General features: G+C 49.3%; 1 protein-coding gene across 3 annotated transcripts in view; it reads right to left on the bottom strand.

Annotated features, from left to right (window-relative positions):
- ABCC12 (ATP binding cassette subfamily C member 12) overlaps positions 1-26,435 on the bottom strand; it is a 63,098-nt gene extending 36,663 nt beyond the window's left edge. For 2 of the 3 annotated variants that reach the window (XM_040982138.1, XM_040982139.1), the window contains exons 1-12: positions 26,267-26,435; positions 23,152-23,307; positions 20,570-20,717; positions 20,065-20,298; positions 18,263-18,436; positions 17,718-17,865; positions 14,626-14,774; positions 12,282-12,389; positions 10,120-10,398; positions 6,640-6,711; positions 3,964-4,088; positions 798-870 (exon numbers count right to left, since the gene is read on the bottom strand). In XM_040982138.1, the coding sequence (XP_040838072.1) occupies positions 798-870; positions 3,964-4,088; positions 6,640-6,711; positions 10,120-10,398; positions 12,282-12,389; positions 14,626-14,774; positions 17,718-17,865; positions 18,263-18,436; positions 20,065-20,298; positions 20,570-20,717; positions 23,152-23,307; positions 26,267-26,385 (1,785 nt within the window). In that variant the 5' untranslated portion in view covers positions 26,386-26,435. The remainder of the gene's footprint in view (positions 1-797; positions 871-3,963; positions 4,089-6,639; positions 6,712-10,119; positions 10,399-12,281; positions 12,390-14,625; positions 14,775-17,717; positions 17,866-18,262; positions 18,437-20,064; positions 20,299-20,569; positions 20,718-23,151; positions 23,308-26,266) is intronic. The other variant, XM_040982140.1, reaches the window with a different exon arrangement.
- Positions 26,436-27,128: the final 693 nt, after the last annotated feature.

Raw genomic sequence — 27,128 nt, 5'->3', positions numbered from 1 at the left:
TTATGTTTCAACCAGGTGTTGAGCTGGATATTGGGGCAGACCACATGAGGTTGGGCAAGAACACGCCCTAGGCAAAAGGAGTCCCTTTACAGCAGGGGTAATTAGTGGCATGCATGCATAGTAATGGCACAAGGCAGAACTGAATTAGAGCCTGCAGAGGAGCACGAATGAAGAACTGTGCCAGATTGCTTCAGACTGGGAATGCAGAGGGGCTGGGGAGAACTTCCCCAAGGAGGAAAGCTGGAGTACCAACTCAGACAATTGTAACAGTTGCAAGGGCAAGGACCCAGAGGCTAGAAGGGGCATACCCACTTGGGCAGGCAGGTAGAAGAACAGCCCGGGAGGGCAGCAGGGCTCAAGCACAGCACTGAGCACCAAGCTTTGGACAAGCGCCCTGGGATAGCAGAGGAGGCAATGCTTGGAAGTGCCCACTCTTTGGCTGAGCAGAGCCAGGGAGACAAGCAGGACGCCTTGAAGCAGGTCTTCATGCCACACCCGGGGACCCTGCTTTTGGAGAGTCTGGCTAGCCTTGGAGGTGAGGAAGGAAACTTCACTAGAACATTTCCCAACATGCCAGACAAACCAAAAGTAGCCTCAGGAAGTGGTCTTGGTGTCTCCCCTCGTGACATCCATCAAAGCTGGATGCCTTATGCACAATGCAGGATGGGCAGAAGTTGGAATTGGTCCACATGGGCTGGCATTTCTCTGTCCTCTGGTGCACATGAACTTGCAGCAGGAGCTCGCTGGTCCCAGTCCTCTGGCCCTAGGCTAGGCAGCTACTGTGAGGTGGCACTCACCTCAGTCAGGTCTCCGTAAGGGAGGCTTCTCAGATCCGTCTGAAGGCCACAGACACGAACCGTGTGTAGATACCTGCGGGCACAAAGATTTCGAGGCAGCAGGGTGAGCAGGACTCCCAGCACTGCTGCTTTGGGCTGCCCCAAAGGCACGACTGCGACAAGGGAAGTAGCACCAAGGTCAAGGCTCACAGCTCCCTGGCCAGCTGCTCTGCCTTGGGTATTCCCTTGATCCCTAGACCTGATATAGGGCTGACTCAGGGTCAGCCCTCCCCTGCCTGGCAGGGTTCCTTCCACCTGCAGAAGATGACACACATACACCTGGACCCCCTGAAGAGGACAATGAGGACTTTGACTGCTGGCCAGCCTCTGATGGGGCCACCCTCATAAGCTGAGGTCCATGGGGACAGCTTTCCAGGGAACAAAGGGCCACAGCTAGGCCAGGAGGAGAGAGCACGGGTAGCTGGAGGCAGGTGGCTCAGAGCTTGCTGATTACAGAAGGGCACCCCAATATCTGCCTAGAACACCAAGGCCTAAAGAATGCCTCCTGAAAGTGGGGGAGGCTGCATGGGAACATAATCAGACCCCTCAGCCTTCCTGGTCTGCTCCCCTATCCATCCCACATCGCCAACCATCTAGCTCCAGTCATTGGGGAATTTGACAAGTTCTGCTTTGGCCAAATTGCTGGGATGAGATCCTGCAAAGTACAAAAGTACCTCAAGAGCCTTGGTGCCAAAGCGGACCTGACCACTCAACCCAGACAGCAGCCAAGCCCTAAGGACTTTCTGCACTAGAGCACCTAGAAAGGTCGAAAGTACATATCCAGACCCAACATTGTGAGAAAAGCCCAGTTTCTCCTTCAGCTTTATCTGCATGCTAACCCCACCCAGAAAGCCCCACCAAAACAATGTCTTCTGCTCTGACCACCTTGTGTGTCCAGGGGTGATCCAGGCGTGTGTCCTGGCTGAGCAGCTGCCAGGCACATCTGCTTGGCCTTCCATTTCTATCAGCCTTGATGTTTGAGGAGCTGCCTTCCTTCATGGAGCCTGATGGATGCATTGGTTCATATATGTATCCTTTCCCCTCAATGCATGACAATCCACACTTTGCAAAACACACAGTCCCGATGAGTGGAGAGAGCAGTAAGGAAGAGGGCCGTCAGCCTGGGTCAGTGGTCAGAGGCATATGGCAGCACTCAACAACACCTGGAGCATAGCGTATATGCAGACCAGGGACCAACTGTAGGACTGGAATACACAATGCCTGAGATCGGGGACTTTGGAATGAGAACAATGTGGCTCTCTATGCAGCTGCGTAGCCTTGGACAAGCATCACCTTGACCCTCACTCTCCAGTCTAGGAAACTAGGCTGGCAACTCTCATTGAGTTGCTGTGAGAATGGTTCAGGAGTGCACACGGACAGCCTTTAGTGCTATGTCTGGAGCATTGCAAAAATCCCTATCAAGTGGGAGTTGGCAGTAGCATCGTTGCCTTGGGACTGTCTTCAGCAGCAATGCTCAGGCTGACCAGCACCTCTCCTTTCCCTCACCAAGCTCCGGTTTAAACTTCTTCCCACTTCCTTCCTTCCTATTGCTCTGAAGCCACAATTTCCCCTAAAAACCCTGCTTAAGATGCCTCATGGGAAGGATGCTTGGTCCATCCTCTACAGCTCAGTGCAGGAGCCACTCTTCCCTGATCTCACACCCTCTTGTGATCTTGATGGCCACTGAGCAGTGCACACAATCTCCTGTTGCTCATGACGCAATTTCTTCCTGCATTGCCCTTCTCTCATAGCCTCTGGCAGACTTCAGCACTGAGAGGGCCAAGATGACTGTCCCCCGTTATGCTTTGTGTGGTACAACCATTTGGTAAATCAAGGGTGTTTTTAAAATTCCTGGGGGAAAGAGAGATGGAACGTTAAGTCTGCTTTACTGCAGAATAATATTGTTGAATTCCTTGCTCATGCAGCTAATTAAAAAAAATGCATGAATTTCCAAAAATAAACCAGAATAAACATCTTTGAATTGTAACTTTTGTGCCCCTTTTAAAAACACCTTCATGCTTGCTCACCAAACATCCTGTTGAATAAAGACCCCTCTTATCTGGCTGTTTCTGCAGACTGAGAAGGCCTTCCATGTGGCAGGTGAAGGCAGCCAGGGCCAAGAGATGCTGAGCTGAGGGATTTGGCTGGTGCTCAGTACGCTTGTACTGGTCAGACCTGCCTGCCACACCTGAGCGTGCTGGTGACAGGATGTCACAGCCAGGAAGGAGGAGATGAGGCAACAGGCCTCTTGCTGGGAGCCCACATATGGCCAATACCAGCCAGCATGGCAGTGTTGGCAGGTTTAGACAGTACGGTGAGGAAGTCCTAGCCACCCCCGGAGTCAACAGCTTACTCCTGGAGTGAGCTGCATTTCTCTCTACTTCAACATGGTGCCTGGAGCGGCTCCTGGATGACTCCCAGACAGGCTGTTACAATGGGGACAGAGGATGCTAATGTGTGGTGCTCAAGATGGAGACCCAAGACTGAGTCTCCTGCTGACTAGTGTAGGTCTTGGCTGAGTCAATATGCCTTTGTGAGTCTAAGATTCTCCACCTTGTTGAATGGGGAGGTAGTGCCAGGATGCCCCAGAAACAGGCGGTTAGAAAAGTCAAAGGAGACTGTGTTGACCCCGCACCAAGCTTGGTAAAGAATCTGAGCAAGCTCTCTTCCCAGGGTTTCACATGAGAGTCAAGTCCCAGCACTGCGAGCACACTCAGACCATTAGGACTTGAATGCTGCTTCTAACATTTTGAGGACAATGACAACAATTCATCTTGGCAGTACTGACATCAATTATTGATGCCAAGGTAGATTCATTGCTGCTCATGGCTCCAACAGTGTTGGCTACTCAGCCTAAAGTTACACAGTCAGATTCGCTTTCTCCCAATCAGACAACATGTGCCCTGTTCCCAGGAACCCGAGGACATGCAGTGCCTGGTCCTGGAACTGAGTCACAAGTATGCATCAGGTGCTTTGCCTAAACACATGGAACAGGAAGAGAATAACCAATGACAGCATGGTCTGATGTATTGTCCACCTGCTTAAGCCACCTTCACCAATGGCAGCAGCACCTGGAAGCGAGCCCACCAAACAGGGACATGCCTTACGCTTTCAAGGCTGACATTACCTTTGCTCATCATATTTTTCTCCAAATAGTATATTTTCTCTCACATTTCCATGGAAGATCCAAGCCTGCTGTGAGACGTAGGCCAAAGTTCCATTGACAGCCACAATTCCTTTCTGTAGCTGCATCTGGAAAAAACAGAATCACGTGACTTTTGGAAGCCAGACCCCAGAACTTCCCCACCATGGCCTATGAGGTTCCACCACTCATAAGCACTAATTATGAAGTGCAAGAGGGTTGACCAGATGTCCTGAACATACCTCCCCCCCTCATACACACATACACACTGCAAAATGTCACCATACATTTGGGGATCTCAAAGTCAGATGGTTAAAAGTCCATGAAAGGAGGATTAGGGAGGAAGCAGTAGCGAGTTATACTGTAACATGCCAACAGCAGCAAGATGCTCTCCAAGCAGCCAAAGACACAGGGCTTCCTTTCTTCCTCATGTACCGGTTGGACTTGAACCTTGTCAGCCAGGCTCTGGGAAGCTTAGCACAGCTTGAAGTGCTGGGGCCGGTGGTCCTGGCATGCATGCCTCATCTCAAGGATGCAGCCTTGACTGAGTCGCACAGTGGGTACCTTGCAAAGACACAGGCCTGGAATGACCAGGGCTTCAAATTGTTCCAGAGGAGTGGAAAAACAAGTTTCACGTGCAACAACTGGACTTCACAAACACTCATCAATGATCCCATTTGAAAAAAAAAAAAAGAACAAACAACCATGCATTGGGGGCTGGCATCGCAGTACAGCAGGTTAACACACTATTACAGCCATTTGGAGATTTCTCTCTCCCCTTCTCTCTCTCTCTCTCCTTTCTCTTCTCTGTCATTCTGTCTTTTAAATACATAAATAAATCTTTAGGAAAAAATGCACAAGCTTCTATTTGTGTCCCTGACATACATAGATCATTAAGGAAGGCCCTACAAGGTTGGTGAACACGAATGGTGATACAATGTCTGAAGGTATCCATTCACAGCAAAGACCTGAAGAACAGGCCACAGAATTCAGGGTTGCCATCCGCCCAAGTGTGTCTGCAGGTGGAAAAGGAGGCAGCCACAAGGCAGCCCCGGTATGAAAGGCAGTGATATCATTTCACTGCAGGAATGGTTCAAGCAATAAAGAACACCAGACTGGGAGAAGGGACACCATGAGCAACAACGTGAATATTCATAGCAACTAAAATGTGGAGAGCGTAGTCCACACACTGCCTTGCGTGCATGTAAGGCACTGATGGCCAGGACTGGCATGGGGAATTATCCTGTAATGGATCATTCTATGCAGTATCTCATTTAGCCTTACCACAATGCTCAATAGCCCTTGCATGCAATAGGGAAATCTCATTTCATAGTCAAGGTTCAGAGAAGTGAAGCTGTTTGCCCAAGATTACACACTGAGCATATGGCTGAGCTAGGCGAACAAACCCAGGCAGATGGGGTCCCAGGGACTTATCCTGTGTGTCACCGTGGTGAGGGGCCTGTTGCCACCACAGTCTCATAGTAGATGGATTCCATTTTCTCAGAGAAGTTTTAAAAAGATGCAAGTCGAGAGGAGGCAAATTATACCCTGATAAACATCAAAACTCTCCCAGAGGGAGCTGGCTGTGAAATAATGAGATCCCCATTGCTGGAGGGATCACAAGAGCAGGTTGGACCATCTCCTGGCTTATCCAGAGGACACATGCTGGAAGGTGGAGAACTGGGCTGGATCAACTCTAATGAGCCTGCCGACTCCAGGATTATCACAGAGACGCATTCTGAATCCCTGGGGTTGGCTGCCTCCATGGCTGCCTCCATTTTTAGTACCGACTAGTTGAGCGGGGTCAAAAGAGGCGACGTGTAGTGTAGCATGTCAAATACCACCCTTCCTTCTGAGCCTAGTACCATTACTTCTTCATAGGCTCCCAGCCTCATCCTAGCACTGTCATTCTCAACTTCCCAACCTGTTCTTGGGGACAGTAGAGAGAAGAAAAAGAAAACTTAGCATTTGTCCTCCAGAGAATTTCTCTTTCATTGAGTATATGATTTAGAACCCGTGAGAACATGGAAGCCTATGGATCCTGGAAATGCCCTCAGTCTTTCCCCTGGGGACACACAGCCTCAGGTGACCTGGAAAGAACAAGAGCGCAGGCTCCTGCATCTTCTAACCACAAGATCTGCAGAGAAGCCTGGACTGCATTCCTGCACTAGTGTGTGCATTCACTTGGCCACTCCTTCACCAAGGCAGGCTAGGTTGAGCATCTGCTCTGGGCAGACACCAGGGCAGGTGCTGGAACCATGAAAATAAACAAGGAAAAAAGACATAATCCACAGTCACATTGCATCCCAGACCAAGCTGCCTTGCTGGCATTTCCCCATCTGTGCAGCCCCAGTCACAGGAAGGCCACAGATCCGATGATTCAGCTCTCTGACCAAGATGGAGCTCTAGGCAGAGAAGCAGCCACCACTGTGCACATGCCCCCAAGGTTCAAAGCCACAACTGTGTTAAAAAGCTCAGAGGAGCTCTGAGCTGTCAAGTTCATTAACTACCCAGCCACCAGCACCAACAATATGCCCAGAATCCAGGGCAGCCAACCCAAGCACTGGCTCCATGTCCTAACGGGCTGCAAATACTGCAGGAAGGGAACAGCTTGGTCATAGTGTCAACGTTCCACTTGGCAGCCCTCCCCACCAGGCTTACCTGTCCCAGCAGGGCTGCAATGAGGGAACTCTTTCCGCTCCCCACATTCCCGCAGATTCCTAAGACCTTCCCCTGGCAGGGAAAGAGACAATACACAGTCACCGCTGGAATTCTTTCAGGGTCCAGGGCCAGAGAGGGGAATCATCCTCAACTTGGTGGGAACCAAACTGTCATTGCTTGCTCAGTGGGGCGCCAGCTGCAGCCTCACACTCCAACCCCCACCCACACAGCAAGGAGCATCCAGGGATGTAAGTCTTAATTAAGTGCTCTCCTTGCTCAGCATGGCAGAGAACCCAGAGGGCTTCTGGAGATCATGTACCAGCAGCGATGTGAAACAGCCTTGTGCCAGTCTGGGAGTCACAGGCCTTGGAGACCAGGGTGATCCTCTGCACAGCCTCCTCCAGGAAAGCAAAGCCAGTGGAAGGGAAAGGCTGTGCAGCTCAGGGGACCAAAGGACAAGGGCAGCCTTTGAAGTTCAAGAAGCGGGGGCACGTTTTCAAAGTCATTTTTCTCTATTCCTGAACCATAACAATTCATTAAAACCCCCAAACAATGACACTACTTCAACATATTGGGCTCCTCGAGGATTCTGCAGCTGCAGATTTTTTTTTTTTTTTTTGGTTCCGCCATCAAATGCCTACTAGCATCTGCTATGTGTTGAGGACTGCTTGTCAAGAACTTTGGAAATGAAATCAAAAAAAAAAAAAAGTTTGATGCAAAGTCATTTGTATTCCATATGTAGTTTTCCCATAGTACAGACTTTCTGCTTACTTTTGAAAAGTCCTTCTGCACCAAAGGACCACAACAGGCAAAATGCATCGACTACAGACCCATGAGACTTCTGTTTCAGTTAGCAGAAATGGACAAAAGCAAGATAAGCCAATAACACAGGGAGAGTGTCAGGTGCACGTCAGGGAGTCAACTAAACCAGGAAAGAAGAGAAAAGGATGGTGGGAGTACAAAGAAGGCTTTCATGAGACTGGTAGCTGGCTCAACAGGCTAATTCTCTACCTGTAAGTGCCGCCATCCCCCATGGGCACCAGTTCGACTCCCTACTTCTGGCACTTCCAATCCAGTTTCCCATTTTTGTCCTAGGAAAGCAGCAGAGGAGGGCTCAAATCCTTGGGCCCCTGCACCCATGTGGAAGACACGGAAGAAGCTCCTGGCTCCTGGGTGTAACTGGCTCAGCTCCAGCCGTTGCAGCCAACTGGGGGAGTGAACCAGCAAATGGATGATCACTCTGTGTCTCGTCTCTGTAAATCTGCCTTTCCAATAAAAATAATATAAAAGATAAGGTCTTCATGGGGAGGGAGATATCTTAGCTTGAGGTCTTCTAGAAGCAGAGCCTGAATCACGGGTGCAAGTGAGTGTAGTTTGCTGGGAGGGGCAGGAAACACCTGCAGGAAAAGGGAGGCAGTGAAACAGGAACAGCAAGGCAGCCTACGAAGGACATGCTGTGAGCTCAGTTCCCACAGGAGGCAAGCACAGCTCATTGCTGTAGGGAAACTCAAGGAAATCTGAGAAGCTGGGTGGGGTTTCACCCAGCTCTGTGGTGGAAGAAGCTGGTGCTTAAAGCAGCCCAACTGTGATTGTGGGAGAGCTGCTCCCTGTGCTGGGAAGATCCTGGGGCTTTGCAAGTACTGTGACATGCCCAAGGGCAGGCACAGGTCCAGCAGTGGCAAGGTGCCAGGAAGCCACCAGCAGTCCGAAGTGCATGAGTCACAGACAGCACCTGCCTCTAGTGATGTTTCAGTAAGACCTGCAAAAGATGAGGGAGCAGATGAAACCATATAGACTACCAGAGACGACGGCTGACAGAGAGAGTGGTGCAGCAGGAATATCCAAGAACATTCTCATTTTGACCTGCTTCATGCAGTCCCTTGGAGAACTCCAACATGGGATCAGATGTGGTTCCTTTACCAACCTACGCTAGACCAGAAAGGCCCTTCACTTGCTACCACACCTTGGCATGTGAAGGTTGCCAGCGCCTGTCAATGAGTCCTGTGGCACATTTTTAATGAACGTCAGGCACCAGGATGGGCACCAGAGACAAAATGGCAATCAGGACAGAGTCAGTCCAATTCTGCCCTGGCAGAGCCCCTAGTGTCATTGCAGCCACCTGTCAACAAAGCTGGTTCTTTCCAGTTCCATTCAAAGCACTTCAAAAAAGAAAACTGTGACATTATGGGAACAACAGATCACAGACAAGCCTAACCGTGTGCTTGGCTTTCTTCTGGCTCTCACCCACTTCTTGGGGTTGACTACGAGTCTTCTAGATCCATTCTTGTCTTCAGCAGAAAGGACCTGAGGCCCCTGACCTCCAGGTCTCTGATTCAAACATTGCTGGGGAGTCTCTGACACTTGCCAGTTACACGACCTTAGGCGATTATTTAACTTGCTTGTGTCTTGGGCTCTTCCATCACAAAGTGAGAATAATGTGGTGGTTAAATGAGTGGATTGCACACCTGGCAAATATGAGGGTACTTCACCAAGATTGTGTAAAAGTGAACTTACAATTAATTAAATTAAAAGTTAGCTAATTAAAATTGATTAGAAGTTCATTTTGGTGCAAAAAAAATTGAACACCATGCATAATTTGCTGAAGTACACTCGTAGCAAGTGTTCTTAATTATCAGTTATTATTTATCTGTCTTAATTGGCCAACATGATATTAAGAACAAATCCAAAAGATTTATGAAAACTAGTCAGTTTGAGCCTAGCCATGTCTATTCAAAATGGCAGTCAGTGGAGTTGGCATTTAAGATGCCACTTGGGGCACCCACATCCCATCAAGTCCAGGCTGTTTCCAGTTCACTTTTGTGCTCAGGTGAACCCTGGGAGGTGCAACCGGGTCCCTATCATTTGCATATGAAATCTGGGTGACGTTCCAGGTTCTGTTGCTTTGGCAAAGGTTGATTCTCACTGTTGTGGACAGCTGTGGAGTGAACCGGTGGATGAAAGATCTCTTTCTACCTGTCAGATATTTTTTTTTGAAAGAGAGAGAAGGACAGACAGGGGAGGGAGAGAGAGAAAAGTACAGAGAGAGACTCTTCCCTCTGCTGGCTCCCTCACCAGAGGCTGCAATAGCTAGAGCTGGACCAGGCTGAAGGCAGGAGCCAAGAGCTTCTTCTGGGCTTCCCATCTGGGTTCTGGGACCCAAGCACTTGAGCCATCCTCCGCTGCTTTTCCAGGCCATAAGCAGGGATCTGGATGGGAAGTAGAGCTGCTGAAGAAGAAGAAAAAAAAAAAACTGACACCCATATGGGATGCCAGTGCAACAGGTGCGATCTTAGCCTACTGCACCTTTGGTACCAGACCCCAGCCAAATAATTTTTAAAATAACATAAAATTAGAGGAGGAAACAACTAGAATAGAGATCCCCACCACTATCACCACTATCTCCAGCTCAAGCTAGAGGCCTTGAGGTAGACACAGCCATGCCAGGTGTGGAAGAGGATGGAGGCTCCCAGACACACCCACCTTTCTCACCACAAAGCTGATGTCGTGGAGGACCGGTTTGGGACTGCCAGAATGTTCCTCTGAACCCAAAGATCTCTGGGCTGAGGGACTCCGCTCACGGTACACCTCTGGCCTTTGCTCCTTTGCAGGCTGCACTTTCTGGTTCTGCCCTTTCTTTGGGTCACCTTTCCAGGTGGCTTCTTGATCCCATGACAAAGTGGCATTTGCTAAAAGCAAGACAGTATCTGGGTCTTCTGGTTGGGTGATGTAAGATGGGGAGCTCTTAGCTATGAGGATTTTCTAAGATTAAAGAGACAAAATTAACTGAGCAGACATCACCCATTTGCAAGAGCCATTCCAATGTATTTTCCAATGACCTCAAATCATAACCTTGACAATCTACCAGGACACCCACAATGGAGCTGCTCAAGTTACTCCCACAACAGAAGCTGAAGCAGAAATAGTTCACCAACTCACCCTATCTGGGACAGAGGCCCCTTACCACAAGCCCTATTTGGGTCACCCACTTTGAAGACTGCTGATCGCAGCTACATTCCAACCTCACACCAAGGACAGGTGGTCTGTGCCACTCTTTTGGTGGTAGACTCGCTTGTGCAGCACAGATGCCTGGGAGTGCAGAATCACATGCTGTGTGCTATTCCTAGGGTCCCATTCAACTCAGTTCAACAATTACTTTTGTTTTTGCCACGTGCCCACCCTGTCATGGCCTCTGGAGCAAACAGTAGAAACACAATTCTAACTAAGGCACAGTTCTTGTCTTTGAGGAGATAAGTTTAGCAGAAGACCAGAACATGCACTGTAACTTCCCGGAAAGGGGTATCTGGGTTCCCACCCTGGAGGTCCAAATTGACCTGGCATGACTGGCCTAAGCTAATGGTTGGTGCTGTCGAGTGAAAGGGAGGAGAGTGTGCCCATGGAGGGCACCATGTGGGCCAAGGCATGACGTTTGGGGTGGGGACAGAAAGCAAGACATTCAGGATGACTGAGGCACTGAGATCAAGATGGCAGATGAGTGGAGGGCCTAGAGATGGGGGCTGGAGACAGGAGTTCAAAGATTTTAAGCTGCTGAGAGTTGGTGTTTAAACCAATATGTTGCAGCCCTCGGGGGGGCTTGAGTGCCCCCAGAGGACAAGGCTGGAGGCGGAGGCCAGGCTGACATATCCCTGGATTTGTCCATACGGGACATGATGAGACGCCAGGTACAGGCAAAAGGAACAGCATGGAGATTGCAGATTCAAGAACTTCCATCTTTCCCAAGTCTGAAAAGAATCCTTTCGTCGCTGATATCATAATAGATACAGTTAACACGATGGCATTGATTCTCATACTTTATTCCGAAAGTGTCAACCCAACAGTTCACTTTTCCCTTCTATATTGAAATGGTGCCTCTTAAAATTGAGACAGTACGGTGACTCAACCAGCTCTCAATTAGCTAGAAGTGAAAAAAGGTGCAGAAATCAGGCAGACTTAAGGTGACGGTCAGATGTCTGGCCGGGGCAAATAACATCTAATCAAAGCCTAGATGTCTGAACATACAAGGTTTTGTTTTTGTTTTATCCAAATGTTCTTCTCCTTTTTCTGTCCTCACATGAACTCCAAAAAAAAAAAATAAATAACTAAATCATATTGCATGTCACTGACATTCTTACTGGAGTGGAGCCTTTGAGAGATTCTCTTATATTTTTCACTTGCCACATACCTTGTATAGAAGGCAGGCAGGGAGTCCTTGCTGAATGAATGAAAACAGTGACTAAATAAATATAAATGTGGCGCCTCCACCATGCTGGTCATGACTTCTATCCCCCCCACCCACCACAGGACAAAGAAGGTGAAGAGGAGATGACAAGGAGTAAATCCATCCCCACCTATGGGACAATTGAAGATTCGGGACTTGGATGAAGTGCAGAGAGAAAGTCAAGAACATCACCTTCATTTCCAGGGATTCTGTCTTTCCTATAAGGGAAGATGGCTTAGGATGCTAGCCCTGCTGCCTACGCCATGCACACTGACCAACCCCACTCCAAATGGGGTTCCCGTCTCTCCCTCACCAGCCCGACAAGTGGCCTAGCCCTCCAGGGCATGGCTGCGACCACCCCACACCTGAGTATCTCCCCACCCAGGAATGAGATGTCTCTTCCCTACTCACCCAGTGTTAGTTATACCTTCATTCTCTTCAGAGACACATTGGCTTCGGCCCCTGCTTTGACCGAGAAAGGCAAGATTGCAATGGAGAACTTCATTACGTTAAACATGGCAATCACACTAAATGCCTGAAGAGCAAAAGAGAGGCATAAAGAGTTAGGATGGGAAGATGCCTTGGCTCTCACCTGTTCTACCCATGGGTGCAAGAGACTAGCTAAGAACACATTCAGTGGCGAAGTTGGAATTTACACAGAAACAACATCTCCTTCTTGGCTCAGCAACCATGTGCTGGAAAACTAGCAAGAGAGGCATCTTAACCCATTTTGCTTTTTTGATTTGCAACAAGATAGTAGGACATATATTCCCTTGTCTCTATCAACCCGGAAGGAAGATCTGAGGGTGGCCTCTAACTATACTCCCTTGAACACCTATCTCTTTATTGTCCCTCCCTGAGTCTAGTCCAGTGACTCATCTACATCAGCCTCTGCTCTCAGTTCTTCTTCAGGCTCTCCGGAGTTAGAGCATCCTTCTCAACATCACACATGAAGGCAACAGCTACCTGGAAGAATCTTCTAGAGTTCCTGCTAGCTGTCCCTCTGGTTCTCCTGCTCCCAGGGCCTGGCCTCTCCACACACCAAGGGCAGATTTCAGAGGCTTTGTTTAACAATGAATCCTAAAGTAATCTCTTCTGTCTGTTGGGGGATTCTTCCTCATGGCGCCCTATGAAATGGATAGTTGCTGTGGAGAAGCCCCAACCAGGATTAGTTTCCTCCAACCTACAGGAGTCCCAAGGGTATGCAATCACACCTCTCCAATTTCATCTTCCCACCTGTCCACCTTGTAATTAGCATCCTCTCCAGCTGCTCTTTCAGTTTAATAACAAAGCTTCCTTCGACAAGTTCTGCCTGCTATCAAATGGACCCCCTGGATAGAAACCACTCCCCACCCCAGCCCTCACTAATCCTTGTTATTAGTTGGCAAAGTGATGGAGGATGTGCTTGTCTGATCTTGTTCTGACCCCCACTTACCCAGGATTCAAAGTGCCCTCTTGGCTCGGGGAGTCCAGACCTCAGCTAACAACGCACCAGGGTTGCCTGGTGTAACCAGGCACCACAGAGTTAATTCCTTCTAACCCAGCCCCAGCAGAGGAAGCCATCGCAAGGGATTCTGAGTTCAAAGACTAAGGGAACTTGGTTTCGGGTCATCTGGCTTTGGTTTATATTTCTCATAAGCCATTGTGATGCATGCACTCAATTTGTTTTCAAATTAGTTTACCTGATGTGTTGTTTCTGGAGAAAAACTACTTTTCTTTTGAGAACCCTGGAAAGCATGTTATTATTATACCCTCCATGGGTCTGAATGCATGGCTGGGCTCAAAGCCCCTGGGGGATGTAAGAGCAAACTGTGTGTGAGCCATGACCTTCCAGAAACTGCAGAAAACAAACACCTGCCCAAGTGACACGTGGCAGCAGAGGCCACTGACAGGACCTTCTCTGACAGGACCCCTGCGTGGGCCCAGAACCCCTTCCTTGGGGGCAGCACTTTCTCCCTCTTTTTCTTGCCTCCATCCCCTCCCATTTCTAGCTCTGCTGATAACTGCGTTAATACGCCAGCCATTTCCTTTATATAAATCAAGAATCTCTTTCTTTCCAATCAAGTTTTTCTTCACCTTGGATAGCTCAGGCGCCTCCCTTACCTTGCAATTAATCAATCGATAAACTTCTCACACTTAACCCAACTTCCCTTTTGAGATTTTTTGCTTGTTTGGTTTGTTTGTTTGTTTGTTTGTTTGGCATACACTTGCCTGGCCAAAGAATCAAGCTAAAAAGGAAAGCAGAATTGATGCAGTACTTGAGGGCCAGGGCAGAGCCCATAGGCTGGAACGTAAAGTAGCCATTCAGGAGTGACCCCTGCATGGAGAAAGACTGTTACCCCATTTACAAATAACAGAACTAAGGTGAGAGAGGGTCAATCATTTGCCATCACTCATGGCAAAGGAGAGGTAGTGTTGAATTTCAAGAAGGCAGAGCTGCTTTCTGAGCCGAGACTCCAATGCCAGCACTGCTTGTCCTGACAGCCACAACTCCCTACACCATAAGAATTTCCTGCCTCTCCTAATAGCATCCAGGACAAACCAAAAAGCCAAGCACACCTCTGACTTCAGGTTTCCCCCAAATGTAAAATCACCGCCTGCTACAACCTGAACTGCCAGCCCGAGCACTTACAAAATGCTGGGACTGACTTGTGGTCCATTGTGATTGGGTGGTTTGATGCCAATGTTGAGAGAAGGTGAGGCAGGATCTCCTGCCTGGGGCTTGGCAAGGACAGGGTGCAAAAGACTCCAGATCTAGAAGTTGCTCTTACCACAGGGGCGGTGAGCTTGCGCCTCAGCAGGATGTGGCAGGTGAAGGTCAGTACGATGGCTATGGTGGACGCAACAGGGGCCAGGGCTGAGTTTCCACTTTGAACAAATCCAGCTTTTTCGAGTAATTTTCTTTCCCTCTTTCTTATATCTACAAAGGCGGAAACAGTTCAGAATCACCTCCCTGTGCACACCCAGAGTCAGTGTGTAGAAACTGTGTGACCTTCCGTCTGATCCTCCTCCAAATAGTGATAAGGAAGCCTGGTGTGGAGTTTAAATGAGCCCCACAAGCCCTTAGCACAAACCAAGCATCAGCCAGGAGCTCGGTGCACATCAGCTGCCATTCCTGGGTGAGCTCCAAGGTCCCTCCCAGGCCCGACACCCTGTGTACTAGGAGTCATAAACTCAGATGCCTCCAGGGACCAGGCAAGGACTGAAGCAGAGGAGAGGGTAATTCCATAGGGAATGTACAGGTGCAGCAGAATGGGGAGGGGGGTGAGACCCCATGATGCTGGGTCCTTGCCCCTTCCTGGGTCTCAGATCTAGATTTGAATGAGCTATTTCCTTATGCCTCAACACTGGCAGCCACCTGAGCAGCCACACAAAACACATATGCAGGCCCGAAGCCCACCTGATTGGAACCCCTGTCTGGGTGTTCCTACTCCAGCCATCCACTCGGAAGCATCTCTCCCTTTCTTCAGCTGGGAGGATGTCCCAAACTCCACACTGCTCACAAGTTGAGTTCACACCTCCCGCTTCAGACACTTACGGGCCTTGCCCTGAAGCCCTGCCCCAGCCTCGTCTGCAGCATCTCCTTCACTGCAGCCACGGGACAGCCACAGCTGCCCTTACCACGTGCTCACCACGTGCCTGGGGCTCCGCTGTGTCCCCGCAGCCACTGTCTCTCAGTGGTGTGCTGAGGGAGGGGCACTTCTCATGCCCTTGACACCACCGGAGGAGGCGTCACCCATGAAGGGCCATTTCCTTCTAAGGTAGGGTTGGAACCCACTTCTCACATACCCTTCTCAAAACAAACAAACAAACAACACCCAGTCACTCTTTTGCCCAAGTGCACCCCCACATCACTACCACCAGGCCAGGGCTTCCCCCATTTTCTGAGTGTGCAAACCCTCTCCTGCCTTAAGGCCTATGTGAAATCCACCATGTCTAGAAGTATTTTCTGGCACTGCTCCTCAAATTGGTGTGTGTCCCCAGGAGCCCCCTAAGATCTTCTGAGTTCCTCCTGTGGTGTTTTCCCCATTTGTAAACTATGGTTGGTATTGTCTCAGTTATAAGGCTCTGAACCTGCAGATCCACTTCGCCGTGCATCAGAGCATCTGCATCCATGCTGGACATGAGCAGAAATTTTTCTAGTCATTTTTCCCTAAATAACATAGTAAACTTTGCATGAAGTCACTTAGAGACAATTGTAAAGTACAGGAAAAGACTATGCAAGTGTGGCATCATTTTCTATAGAGGACCTGAGCATCTGCAGATCTGGGCATCCCTAGGGGTCTGAGAATCACTCCCCCATGGATACCAATTCAAGTGGCTATCCATTCAACAATTTCCCAGCAGAGGGAACAGCAGGTACAAAGGTCCTGTGGCAGGAAGCAGCACGGCCCATTGACACAGGTTAGGGTCCACCGTGAGAGAGCCAAGGAGGCTGCCAGGGGCCCAGTCCCGCCAGACTTCACAGGCCCTGCGGTGGAGGAATTGAAGGTTCATTCCAAAGACTTTCTTGAGAATCAGAAGCCACTCCAGGTCTTCCTGCAGGATCTGACTGACATTTTTTAAAGGTCACTCTGGTTGCAGGGTGCAGATGGCATGCCGAGAGGCGGGGGAGAGTCGAGGGAGCAGCCAAGGGCTCTGGCCCTAGTCCCGGAGGGCCAGGCAATTGCCTTGCCCTGGGGTGGCAGAGGAACGCAGGGTAGCAGATGGGTTCCGGGTGTGTTCTGGAGGTGGAGCCAACAAACTGTGGCTCTTCTGAGACTTAGTTATCTCATCCTTCCTTCATCTTCAAAGCAGGAACTCCTTTGCCCCAGGCCCGTGGCCTCACACTCAGTAGGAATATCTATTATATATTGACGGAACTAAAGCACTTGCTTGAGATTCAGTTGGGTGAATTTGATTAATTCCAATGGATTCAACTTGAATTGGATCATACTGAAGTGAGTTCAGAGTGTCAGGGAGTGTTCCTGGGTCCTCTGAGAGGGCCTGTGGGGATACCTGTGTCCCAGTCTTTGGCAAGTTTTGAAGCAGCTCTTCTAAAGCCACTTTCTCAAGGGTAAATAGACAGCTTTGGCTCCAATCACACGTGGGTGCAAAGTATAACTGCAGATCCAGGGAGTCAGTTCTAACAGGGATTCAGATCATTAAATGGCCAACCACCTGAGTCCATGTCAGCAATTATGTAAGTGTCCTTGCAATTAGATTTGCATTTATATTTGATTGAAAGTTTCAATATCACTTAAAAAAAAAAAGAGAGCGAACCTGCCTTCACCATGCTCGTCATGGCTTTCATCCCACACATCCATCACAAGGCAAGTAGGTAAAAGAGGGGAGCATGCGGTGCAAACCCAACCTCGCCTCTGTGGAAGGAGCACTGAGTCAGTGGCCATGCAGGTGTGCTGGGGGTGCCACTACCAGCGAGCAGGAGAGCAAGGCGGGAGCTTCAAGATGGCACCTGATGCAAAAACCATGCACACCTTTCAAAATCTTTTTCAATCCAGATAAACATTTTTTTAATTCCACCTTCCACCAACCTTATGAAGCATGTGTATTTGAGAGTATAAACGTGTGTGTATGTGTGTGTGTGTGTGTGTGTGTGTGCACTGCCTATGTCCAGGAAGTAGTCGCCTGAGACAGCTATTTTCACACTCACCAACTTCCAGTGGATTATTCCTGGCAGCTCAATACTGGGAACTCCACACTCCAGCCAACGCACGGTGGCTCACCATGAACAGGTGCCTGAGCCTGTCCTAAGATCTCCATGAGGTCCCTACCAGGATGACTCAGGCAGGGAGACTCAAACACCCCTCAGTAGAGCCCATTCTCCAGGACAAGTGGCTCTGCCAGGAGCGGCTCCGCCTACCTCGAATTGTATTGGTGAAAGATTTCTCCCAGGCATACATTTTAATCAGCTTGATGCAGGTCAGAAATTCATTCATTGTCTGAACGCGCTTGTCTGTCACTGAAATTGCTGATCTTCGGAAAGCTGAATTGAGCTTGGCCATAAATATCTGAAACCAAGACACAAACATTGCATTCAGAGGGAACTGCTGAGAGTTGCAGTTGATCTAAAAAAAAAAAAAAGAAGGAAAAAAAAAATCCAGGGATGGGAGTGATTGGCGGGTTGGTGCCAGGCAAAGTTCCAAGGAAAGCTGCCTTGAGACTCTCCGGGGTTTTCTGCTGGAATGGAGGCCACTGATCAGTCTGGAGGGAAGTCAGCAGGGATTGAGCAGCTGATGGAATGGATTGTCAGGATGCCAGGGACGTGCTGGGGACTTGGGAGAGCTGGAGAGGCTCACCCAGAGCATGCAGATTTGAGTCTGTGAAGAAGGACATGGTGTCAGCACTCCCATTTTGACAGGTGCATGTGTGGGTAAAGCAGTTACAGCTACAGAGGCCCAGCATTACCTGGATGGGGATGAATACGATATACACGGATATCCCGATGAAAGCGGTGAATCCCAAAATGAAAAAGGCATACAACGCACAAACGACCATTAGGATAGGGATGGTGGCTGGCAGGGGACAAAACAAGGCAGCTTCAAACAAGGAATAGCTATCGCTTGATAGTATGTTGAGCACCTGTAAAGAAAGCACATGAGTTCAGGCTTTGGAAGCGTCACTCAAGCATTACCTTAACTGAAGGCATTTCCGAGTGTCTAAAGGGTCACAGGCGAGAAGACAGAAACTGCAGAGGATCATCAGTGGACCAAACAATGCATTCTGGGCTCCCATTCTGATGTGGCTGTAGAGAGCTCAGTCTTTGAGGACCGAGAATCTCAGGGAAAACTTAGAAAGTAGCAGCACTATCTAGGCGCATGCTAGAGGGCCTGCCAGTGTCTGCTTTGTATTCACTCTCGCCTTCTTCAGTATTAACCCAGCTGCGTTCCCCAGCCTACTTTGTGGAAGAAATGTACCCTTGTGACTACGGCAATGGCAAGACTATGCTGGGATATAAGTCAACATGTGGGATGGGACTCTGGGATGAATCCTATTTGTTTTTCATGTGGAAGACAAACAAACGTATACACACAGAGAGAGGATATCGATACACAAGATAGATCTGATGACAGGATAGATAGATGTATAGGTGCATAGATGACAGACAGCTCCCATCTACTGGTTCATCCCCAAAATGTGCACAGCACCTTTGGGTGGGGTGCCAGGAGCCAAAGTCAGACACCAAGAAGAGCTCAGTTCAAGGCTGTCAAGCTGCAGGCACTCAATCACTCGAGCCATTTCAGCTGGTTCTAGGGACTGCATCAGTGGGAAGCCAGGAGTCAGTCCCAGCTGTCAAAAGGAAGATGCCCATATGGAATACAGGCGTCTTAACCACTACATTAAATGCCCTCCCCTGGAATGAACTGTGAAAGGAGCCAACTTGGAAGAGGCATCTCTTTGGCCCCTTCCTCTTCCTACCAAGATCTAAAATGTGACCGAGAAGGCTGGATCCCCAGCATCCACTCTGAACCAATTTGGTAACCACGTCCTACAATGACTGATGAAGAAAGATAGCAGGTTCTGGAAACCCACCTCCTAGCCCTCATCTTCCTCTTCCAGACTGCTTTTATTTACAGTGAAATAAATTCATCGTGTTGCTATAGGGTGTCTGCTCTATATAGAGAGCTGAATCTGATCATAAATGAATATAAAATGGCTTGAGTATACTTGAACTGTGTGAGAGAAGTAACTCTTTCCTCTTGTGTCAGACCGCCTGGAGTTCCTCAATTAGGGAAATTTTCTCAAATAGGTGGGAAGGATCTCATTGCCACGGACGGATTAAGGGCTTAAGAAAAGGTCAACTCTGAAGTCCAATAGGCATGTTCTAAACCAAGGCTTTGCCACCTCCAAGTGCTCCACAACTTGGGAGTTTTTGTCCATCGGCCCATCAGGATGGTCCTACTAAGTGCCTATCATGTGCTCTGCTGTGCTTCAGAGTCTTGACATTGACCATCCCAAGGGCTGGATGCTGTCACCCCAAACCCTGTTCCAGCTGGAACTCAGAAACCTTTTCAGTCCCCCCCAGCCAGCTGGCATGGAGCTCCCTGCCCTGCCTCTGCTGGCATTTGGAGTCTCAGCAGGGAGCACCGTGGGCAGGACCGGCACAAGCCAAAGGAGGCAGGTGCTTCCCTCCAGAAAGCTCACCTCACACTGATCCAGGAAACTCAGAACCCACCTGCTAAGCTTGGCCTCCCTCCGGCCCGGCTTACCTCACCAACAGAGATGTGTGTCAGTGTCTTGAAGGACAGCAGGTTTTCGAAAACCAGGGTGGAGACAGCTACCTTCAACCGGATTGCTGTGCGATAATTGATGGCCCAGGCAAGGGCCCAAAAGAGAACTTTGGTAAACTCAGTCGCAAAAAGGGCTAGGCACAGGCTGATGCCAACCCAGATTTCGCTAGAGCTGCTCTCAGTGTGCTGGAGGATTTGGTGAATGAGAACCGTCTGTAAAACAGCACAGCAGAGAGAGGAAGGGCGCTGGGGGTGGCCTCGGACCCAACCCACAGATTGACTTTACTAGGCAAACGTTTTAGTTGAGTGCTGTGGTGGCTGCAGCACTCACCAAGGATGAGCTTTGTGAGAATCTGCCCCCAGGAGTGCAAAGATAATGACAGTGCAACTAAGCCCACCAGTTCACAGAGGAAGTAACTAATGACACCACTGGTCAGGTTGGACACCTGGGAGAAGAAGCGAGAGAGGGACCTCCCCCACTCACCGGCCCTATGGCCGCCATGATGATGCACAGGATGTTGGCCACGACGTCCATTAGCACACGCGTCCTCTGGAACTTCCAGACCACTCGGCCCAAGGAGGCCTTCTCAGGACCCACCCGCTCCACTTCTTCATCCCAAAGGATTCGCAATCTGTGGCCGAAGGACAGCAAGGGGCAAGGGATGTTGACAGCCCTGTGAGTCGCCTCACGCTCCTCTGGTGGGCAAAGGGCAGGATCCCGCCCTCAGCCCTCACAGCACCCACAGCACTGACGCTGCTTTCTTCTTTTCCTAAGCGGGTGGAGCCAAGGAGATGATGCCTGGACATTGAGGCACTTTCTAGTCCTTTGTTTGCCTAATCCCCAAGTCTGATAAAACCCCAGGGCAATAGTGAGATCAAGGAAAAGCTTCCCCAGGGCATAGAGGACAGAATCCATTTCCAAGTTCCAAATGAAGATCGGTGTGAGAGAACAGTGCATGAAGGAGAGGGGCTAACAAGAGCCAGCAGGCAAGGCCAGCCAAGTCTTGTAGGACCTCACGGGGCACAAGAAGGGACTCAAATCTTCATCCCATCTCTAACCAATGTGACAAAATCATCTCACATTCCCATCAGATCACTTGGTTGATTAGAAGGGAATGGATCGGGCCTGGCGCGATAGCGCAATGGTTAATGTCCTCGCCTTGCACACCCGGGATCCCATATGGGTGCTGGTTCTAATCGCAGCAGCCCCGCTTCCCATCCAGCTCCCTGCCTGTGGCCCAGGAAATCAGTCGAGGACGGCCCAAAGCTGTGGAACCCTGCACCCGCGCTGGAGACCCAGAAGAGGCTCCTGGCTTCGGATGGGCATAGCATCCGCCCGTTGCGCTCACTTGGGGAGTGAATCATCGGACGGAAAATCTTCCTCTCTGTCTCTCCTCTCTGTATATCCACCTTTCCAGTGAAAAAAATAAAATAAATCTTTTTAAAAAAGGAAAAAGAAGGGAATGGATCATGAGCAAGCAGAGGCAGAATCCAGAGATGGTCATAGGAGAACCGGGAGGGGGCTGGCTGAACCACACACAGCATAGCAAAATAGTGGATCTAAGGACAAGAGCACCGGGAGGGACCACAGCACTCACTGATGAATCACACGCAGGAGGGAAGGAGAAGCCAAGAATGGATCCTCATTTCCCAAATGACCCACAGTGTGAAGCAGGAGGAAAGAGGAAGATAAGAATGATACAGAGTCAGGGCCCAGAATCGAGGGTAACACTCAAGTTAAAGAGGCTTATAAGGCACCCCAGGGCAGCCGTGCAATGGGATGCAGAGTCTGGTAGAGAGGCCTGGGTGTGAGGCAGACATCGTATGGAGGAGTCAGCGTGGGTTTGTAGCTGAATCTTTGCCAAGTGGTAGAGATCACCTCAGCAGAGCAGACAGCATGCCAGAAAAGAGGCTTCCAGTTGGAAGTTGGGAGAAAGAAAATCAACAATGATAACCAAGGAAGAAAACCCAAGGCTCCATGGGTACCCCACGGTCAACACTCTTCTCTCAGGATGTATGTAGATTTCAGAAATTGTCACCAGCTGAGATTTCTCCAGGGTATCCGTGAAGGGCGATGAAGTTTCAGAAGCAATTGCAAGACCATAGCTAACACACCCAGCCCGTGCTATGAAGGCAACCCCCACATGGCCCAAGACAAAGAGACTCCCTGGAGACACGGGTGCAAAGGCCTTGACCACTATGCCCTTGTCCAAACAGCCCAGGCCATGGGAGCCCTGGAGGTCACTACAGCTGTTAGAGAGGAGGCAGCTGAGGTCTCCTTGCAGACACGAAGGGTCTTTATATGACTGCTGAAAAGAGCCAAGTGATGGACAGTCAGTTGGCACACTTCCTTTTCTGTTTAAGAGGAAAAGCACGACCTGTGAGTGGAGACAGAGAAGTATTGATCTGTAGACAATGGTAGCCCAAGGTGTGTTTAATTAGAGCAGGGAAGTTCTAGACCGAACCACACCTGCCTGGTGTTTATAATCCGAGGTAGTGCAGCAGGGCTGCGGCAGGTGCCCCCACTGCTTAACCTTTGTCACTTTCACACTCTGGTCCTGAATAGCAAACAGGTTAAGTCAGTGGCATTTACATTTTTACAGGTCAGGACTGGCAAATATTGGACAGTTTCAGCTGCTTGCACCCAAACACATTTTGCAATAGCAAAGTCCAATAAAGGTCTTCAAGCCAAAACAGAACTGATGCCTTCAGCCACACAGGCAGCCCTGGTGGAGTCTGCCTGGATGCATACATACACTAATATCTGAATTTCCAAGTATGTTTATCCTGAGGCACCGACAAACCAGAGCATCCTTGCAGCCTCAAGCCACAGTCTTCCACCCAACCTTTCTCCTCCACACTACCTCTGCCTGGTCTGGACCATTCCAGGATAGAGCCAAGAAATCTGGGCCTCCCAGCCCCAGGTACAAAGTGTGACTATTAAGCAGGGTGACCAGCACCTGTGGCTAGGGACCTCCACGCATTTTGGGTAGGTGGAAGCCCAGGAGAGGGATCATGGGACAGTTTCCCTGGGTACACTCTTCTCCCAACGTGACCCAAGCGTACCTTTTGGCATTGATGTCAGATGAATCATAGGGTGACAGCGGGGGCAGGGTGTCCACTGTCAGGTCATGCTTGTACCCCTTGATCATGATCGGTGTGAGCCAGGAGAAGGTGGCAAAGGACAGGAGCCCTGCATCATCCACCGGGTTAGATGCCAGCCTGTGGACAAATGCGATAGACCCTGGCACCCCCCAGAACACTAACCACAGCCATGCTAGGACTTCATGACTCTCACTCGTCAGCCCCTCGGTGGGGGAACTGTGCCGTGTAGAAATGGCAGTAATCCATGGTTGTTTTCATGAACACCATGTTAATGATATACAAGGGCACATGTGAGACATAGCTGATATTCTAAATTAGATTATATAGACTTAAAGAAGCCATGCGTCATTTATTAAAGAAGGTATCAGTCGTACTCATCATAATCAAAACTTACCACTTCCTCATTATTTTAGCATCAGCTGTGTTCCTGAGGTTAGCTGTACTTGTTGGGTATGAAGGGTAGAAATACGATAGACCAGTGAGCTACTGAGCAAGACCTCCCAACTTTGTTCTCAGTGATGTCATGTCAGGAACCACAAATCAGTCATGGTGGGGGCAGTCATACCACCAAAACTGATCAACACAGGGCTGGAATTGGAGCACAGCAGGAAGTTGGCTGCTGCATGAGCCAACTTTATCAGAGCCCTGGTTCAAGCCCTGGCTGCCTGACTTCCAATCCAGCTCTGTGCTAATGCACCTAGGAAGGTAGAAGATGAAACCCAAATACTTGGGTTTCTATTATCTACATGGGATAGATACAGTTGGAGTTCATAGGTCCTGGCCCAACCCTGTTGTGGGCTCAAGGAGTGAAACAACAGATCTCTCTCTCTCTCTCTTCCCCTAAATGTTGGAGTCTCTCTCAGTCACTATTTCAAATAAAGAAGTCTTTTTAAAAAATTGATAAACATTAACAACTCAGACATTTCTTTCAGTGGCCAGTTGTGGAGCATTTACCAAAAGCTGATCCTTGGAACCATTTCATGGGAAAGAAGAGTACCTGGTCCACGTGAAAGGAACAGAGAACCACAAGTTGGCCTGCAGAGAGTTCAGTAAGTGCCATCTGACCTTAGGGGGATAGGAGGTTCCTCAGCAGGGCATGTTACAGAAAGCAGGCCCACCCGAGAGCTGGAGGCAAAACCAAGGCTCACCGTTGGGTAGGGAAGGGCAACAGAGAGGGTACAGAAGACGGGAAAGAAGAAAGTAGAGATATTGGGAGGAGGAGAGAAAAGAGGAAGAATGAGGAAGAAGGGAAGAACAGGAAGATAAGCAAAGAAAGAAGAGGGGGGAAAGGAGTAAAGAGGAAGGAAAGGAAGAAAGAAGAAAAAACTTGAAGAATTAAGCATCTAAGGCAAAATACAAGCCAGACACACAGAAGGCCCTCTCCCGAGTGCTGGCTGATGGTGACATTCCCGGTCCTGCAGGAGCTCTGCATTTGTGGCAGACGCTGTCGGAGACACCCTCTGACCTCGGCTAAGGAGGACGGTTTCCTGTGAGCTCATGCTGGCCGAGTCCTGCCTCAATCGTGTGCTGGGCCTCCTTTCGCCATCTGTTCTGGGATCTTCACAGGAGCACGCGAGCAGCCAGCAATGCAGGGGGGCTGCCGCCCCCAGTGGCACACCTTAGCTAACAGTACTCGAGGGAGCCCCCAGACAAATGTTCCCAGCTCACATTCTTTGGGTGGGAAGTCAGAGACTTGTCAGGTGACCTGGTAAGACACAGTTCTCCCTCACCGCCCTAGCCTGGTTCACACCAATGACGCCGCTGTATCCCATTGTCACCTTTCCCTTTCCCTGCCTCTTTCTCTCTGTGTTTTATATAAATAAAGAAATCCTACCAAAAAATTGTATAAAAACACAAACAAACAAGATTCTTGAGTCTTAAGGTGATAGCCCAAGCCCTCACCTGTTCACCTGCTCACCTTCAGCTCTCACCTTAGAGCATGCTCACATGTGCAGTTTCACTTCTATATAGAGCTGCCTGCTAGCCACTTGCTGTCATGTGGAAATGGCAGTAATTCATGGTTCTTTCGTGAACACCATGATAAGGATATACCAAGGCACTTCAAGAAATCATGGAAAATAGAATTAAAGGAGCTGATTTCGATGCAAAGATTCTTGCAACCCATGCATGGTTTCTTCCTAGCACACAGTTCCCATGAATTTTTTGAAGACCCTTGACCTTTACACACACAAAGCAGGAAAGCCTAGAGGTGAGGCTGCTGAATTATAACCTTCAATTACAAAAGGACCCACTCTCTCTCTCCATGTGCATTCAAGATCCTTGCAGCTTATTCTGTCAAGAGGTAGAATCTGGACTGACTTGTGATTTAGCCCATGGGATGAAGTTGAGTGGGTGATGTGCCAATGTGAACCTGACCCTTCAGATGCCCATTTTCTTCCCCCCAGCTCCTCAGAAGCTGACAATATCACTATAAGATCAAATCCAGACTGATCTGCTGGAGACAGAGTTCCACCCTGGCCCAGGGGCCTTCACTGTCCCAGATCAGTCAACCAGCCGGCCCCCCAGACACATGCACCTTGCTAATTAGTAGCTGTGTGGAATAAGTCCAGGCAACACCCGATGAACCACTCAACTGAACTCAGTCTAAACTGATCTACTCTCCAGGCCACCCAAAAAATTACAAGGTTAAAGACCAATTGCTTTTGGTTACAAAGCAAATGCTACCTGGTGAAACCAACGTACGTTTTTTAAACTCTCTGAGCCTTTGTTTCTTCACCTATAAGACAGAGATAATATCAGTGCCTCCATGGTGACTGTGAAGAATGAATGCAATGCTTCATGCCACTTGGGCAGATCCTGGCATATAGACTCTTCTTAAACATCAGCTACTGCCTTCCTCTCACCAAAGGTTAGGAGGGGGCACAAAGTAAGTGGTCAACAGATGAATGAACGTGAGGGTGGTTGGAAGGACACACACACACACACACACACACACACACACACACACACACACACACAGCCTGAAGACAGCAGGAGCAGGGCCCACCCTCCTGAAAGGCAGGCAACACCCACTTAAGGTCCCGGCCCTCTTCCTCCAATTCCCCTCCTGATGTACCTTGCATAGGGTCGCACAGGGATCATGGTCTTCAGGCTGGGGTCATATCTCTCTGAGAAGGATCTCCGCTGACCCCGCCGGTCCAGATCTGAGATGAGATAGGGGGCATCACCCACCATCCTGATGGAAGTCTGGAGCCCTGGGCTCTTCCTTTAGGGATATATCAACTCTGCAAAAGAAAATGGGGCAAGGTCACAGAGGGTTCCCAGACTCCACCCAAACCAAACCCAGTTTCCCCATTTACAGAACCTTCCACATGTGCAAGGAATGTGGCCAGGAGCTCCACCACATTCTTTAACAGCACTCTCAGGCTTCCTTGTTAATGAGAATTTATGATTCCTCTTCCTGTTTATCTGTTGCACTGTCTGGGAGCGAAAAACTGGCATAGGTTTGCTATTGGGAGCTAGCCCTTGGTCAAAGTTGAGTCTCAGATGGCAAAAGAGAGCCAAGAAAATGGAAAATGGGTCTGCTTTCCTAGGATGACACAGTAAAGTTCAAATCTCTCTCTCTCTCTCTCTCTCACTCACTCACTCACTGCTTTCTCTTACAAATTCCTTCCAATAGAAGGAGTTTGTTCATCTACAGCCCTTCCACTTATCTCCACCAGAGACCTTCAACAAAGCTGTCCATCAGGACCAGCCCTGTCTGGACCCACAGCCTTCTGTGAAAACAACCTTGGCAGAGGATGGGTTCCTTTGCATTGTTCATCCAGTCCTCAAGCCAGCCACCCGGCTCTGTACCCACCCACACCCAACACATAGAAAAGGAGCCCCAAAGGTTTCCCTAATCCTTGTTCTAATACTTTCTTGAGGTCTAGCTCCATTCTTGTCCTAAGACTCCCTAGCAAACTCCTCCAAAAATC

The sequence above is a fragment of the Ochotona curzoniae genome, unplaced genomic scaffold (assembly GCF_017591425.1).
Source record: "Ochotona curzoniae isolate NIBS_2020 unplaced genomic scaffold, NIBS_Ocur_1.0 contig_3622, whole genome shotgun sequence".
Classification (NCBI taxonomy): domain Eukaryota; kingdom Metazoa; phylum Chordata; class Mammalia; order Lagomorpha; family Ochotonidae; genus Ochotona; species Ochotona curzoniae.
The sequence above is the reverse complement of the archived record's forward strand: the minus strand, read 5'-3'. Positions and strand labels throughout refer to the sequence as shown.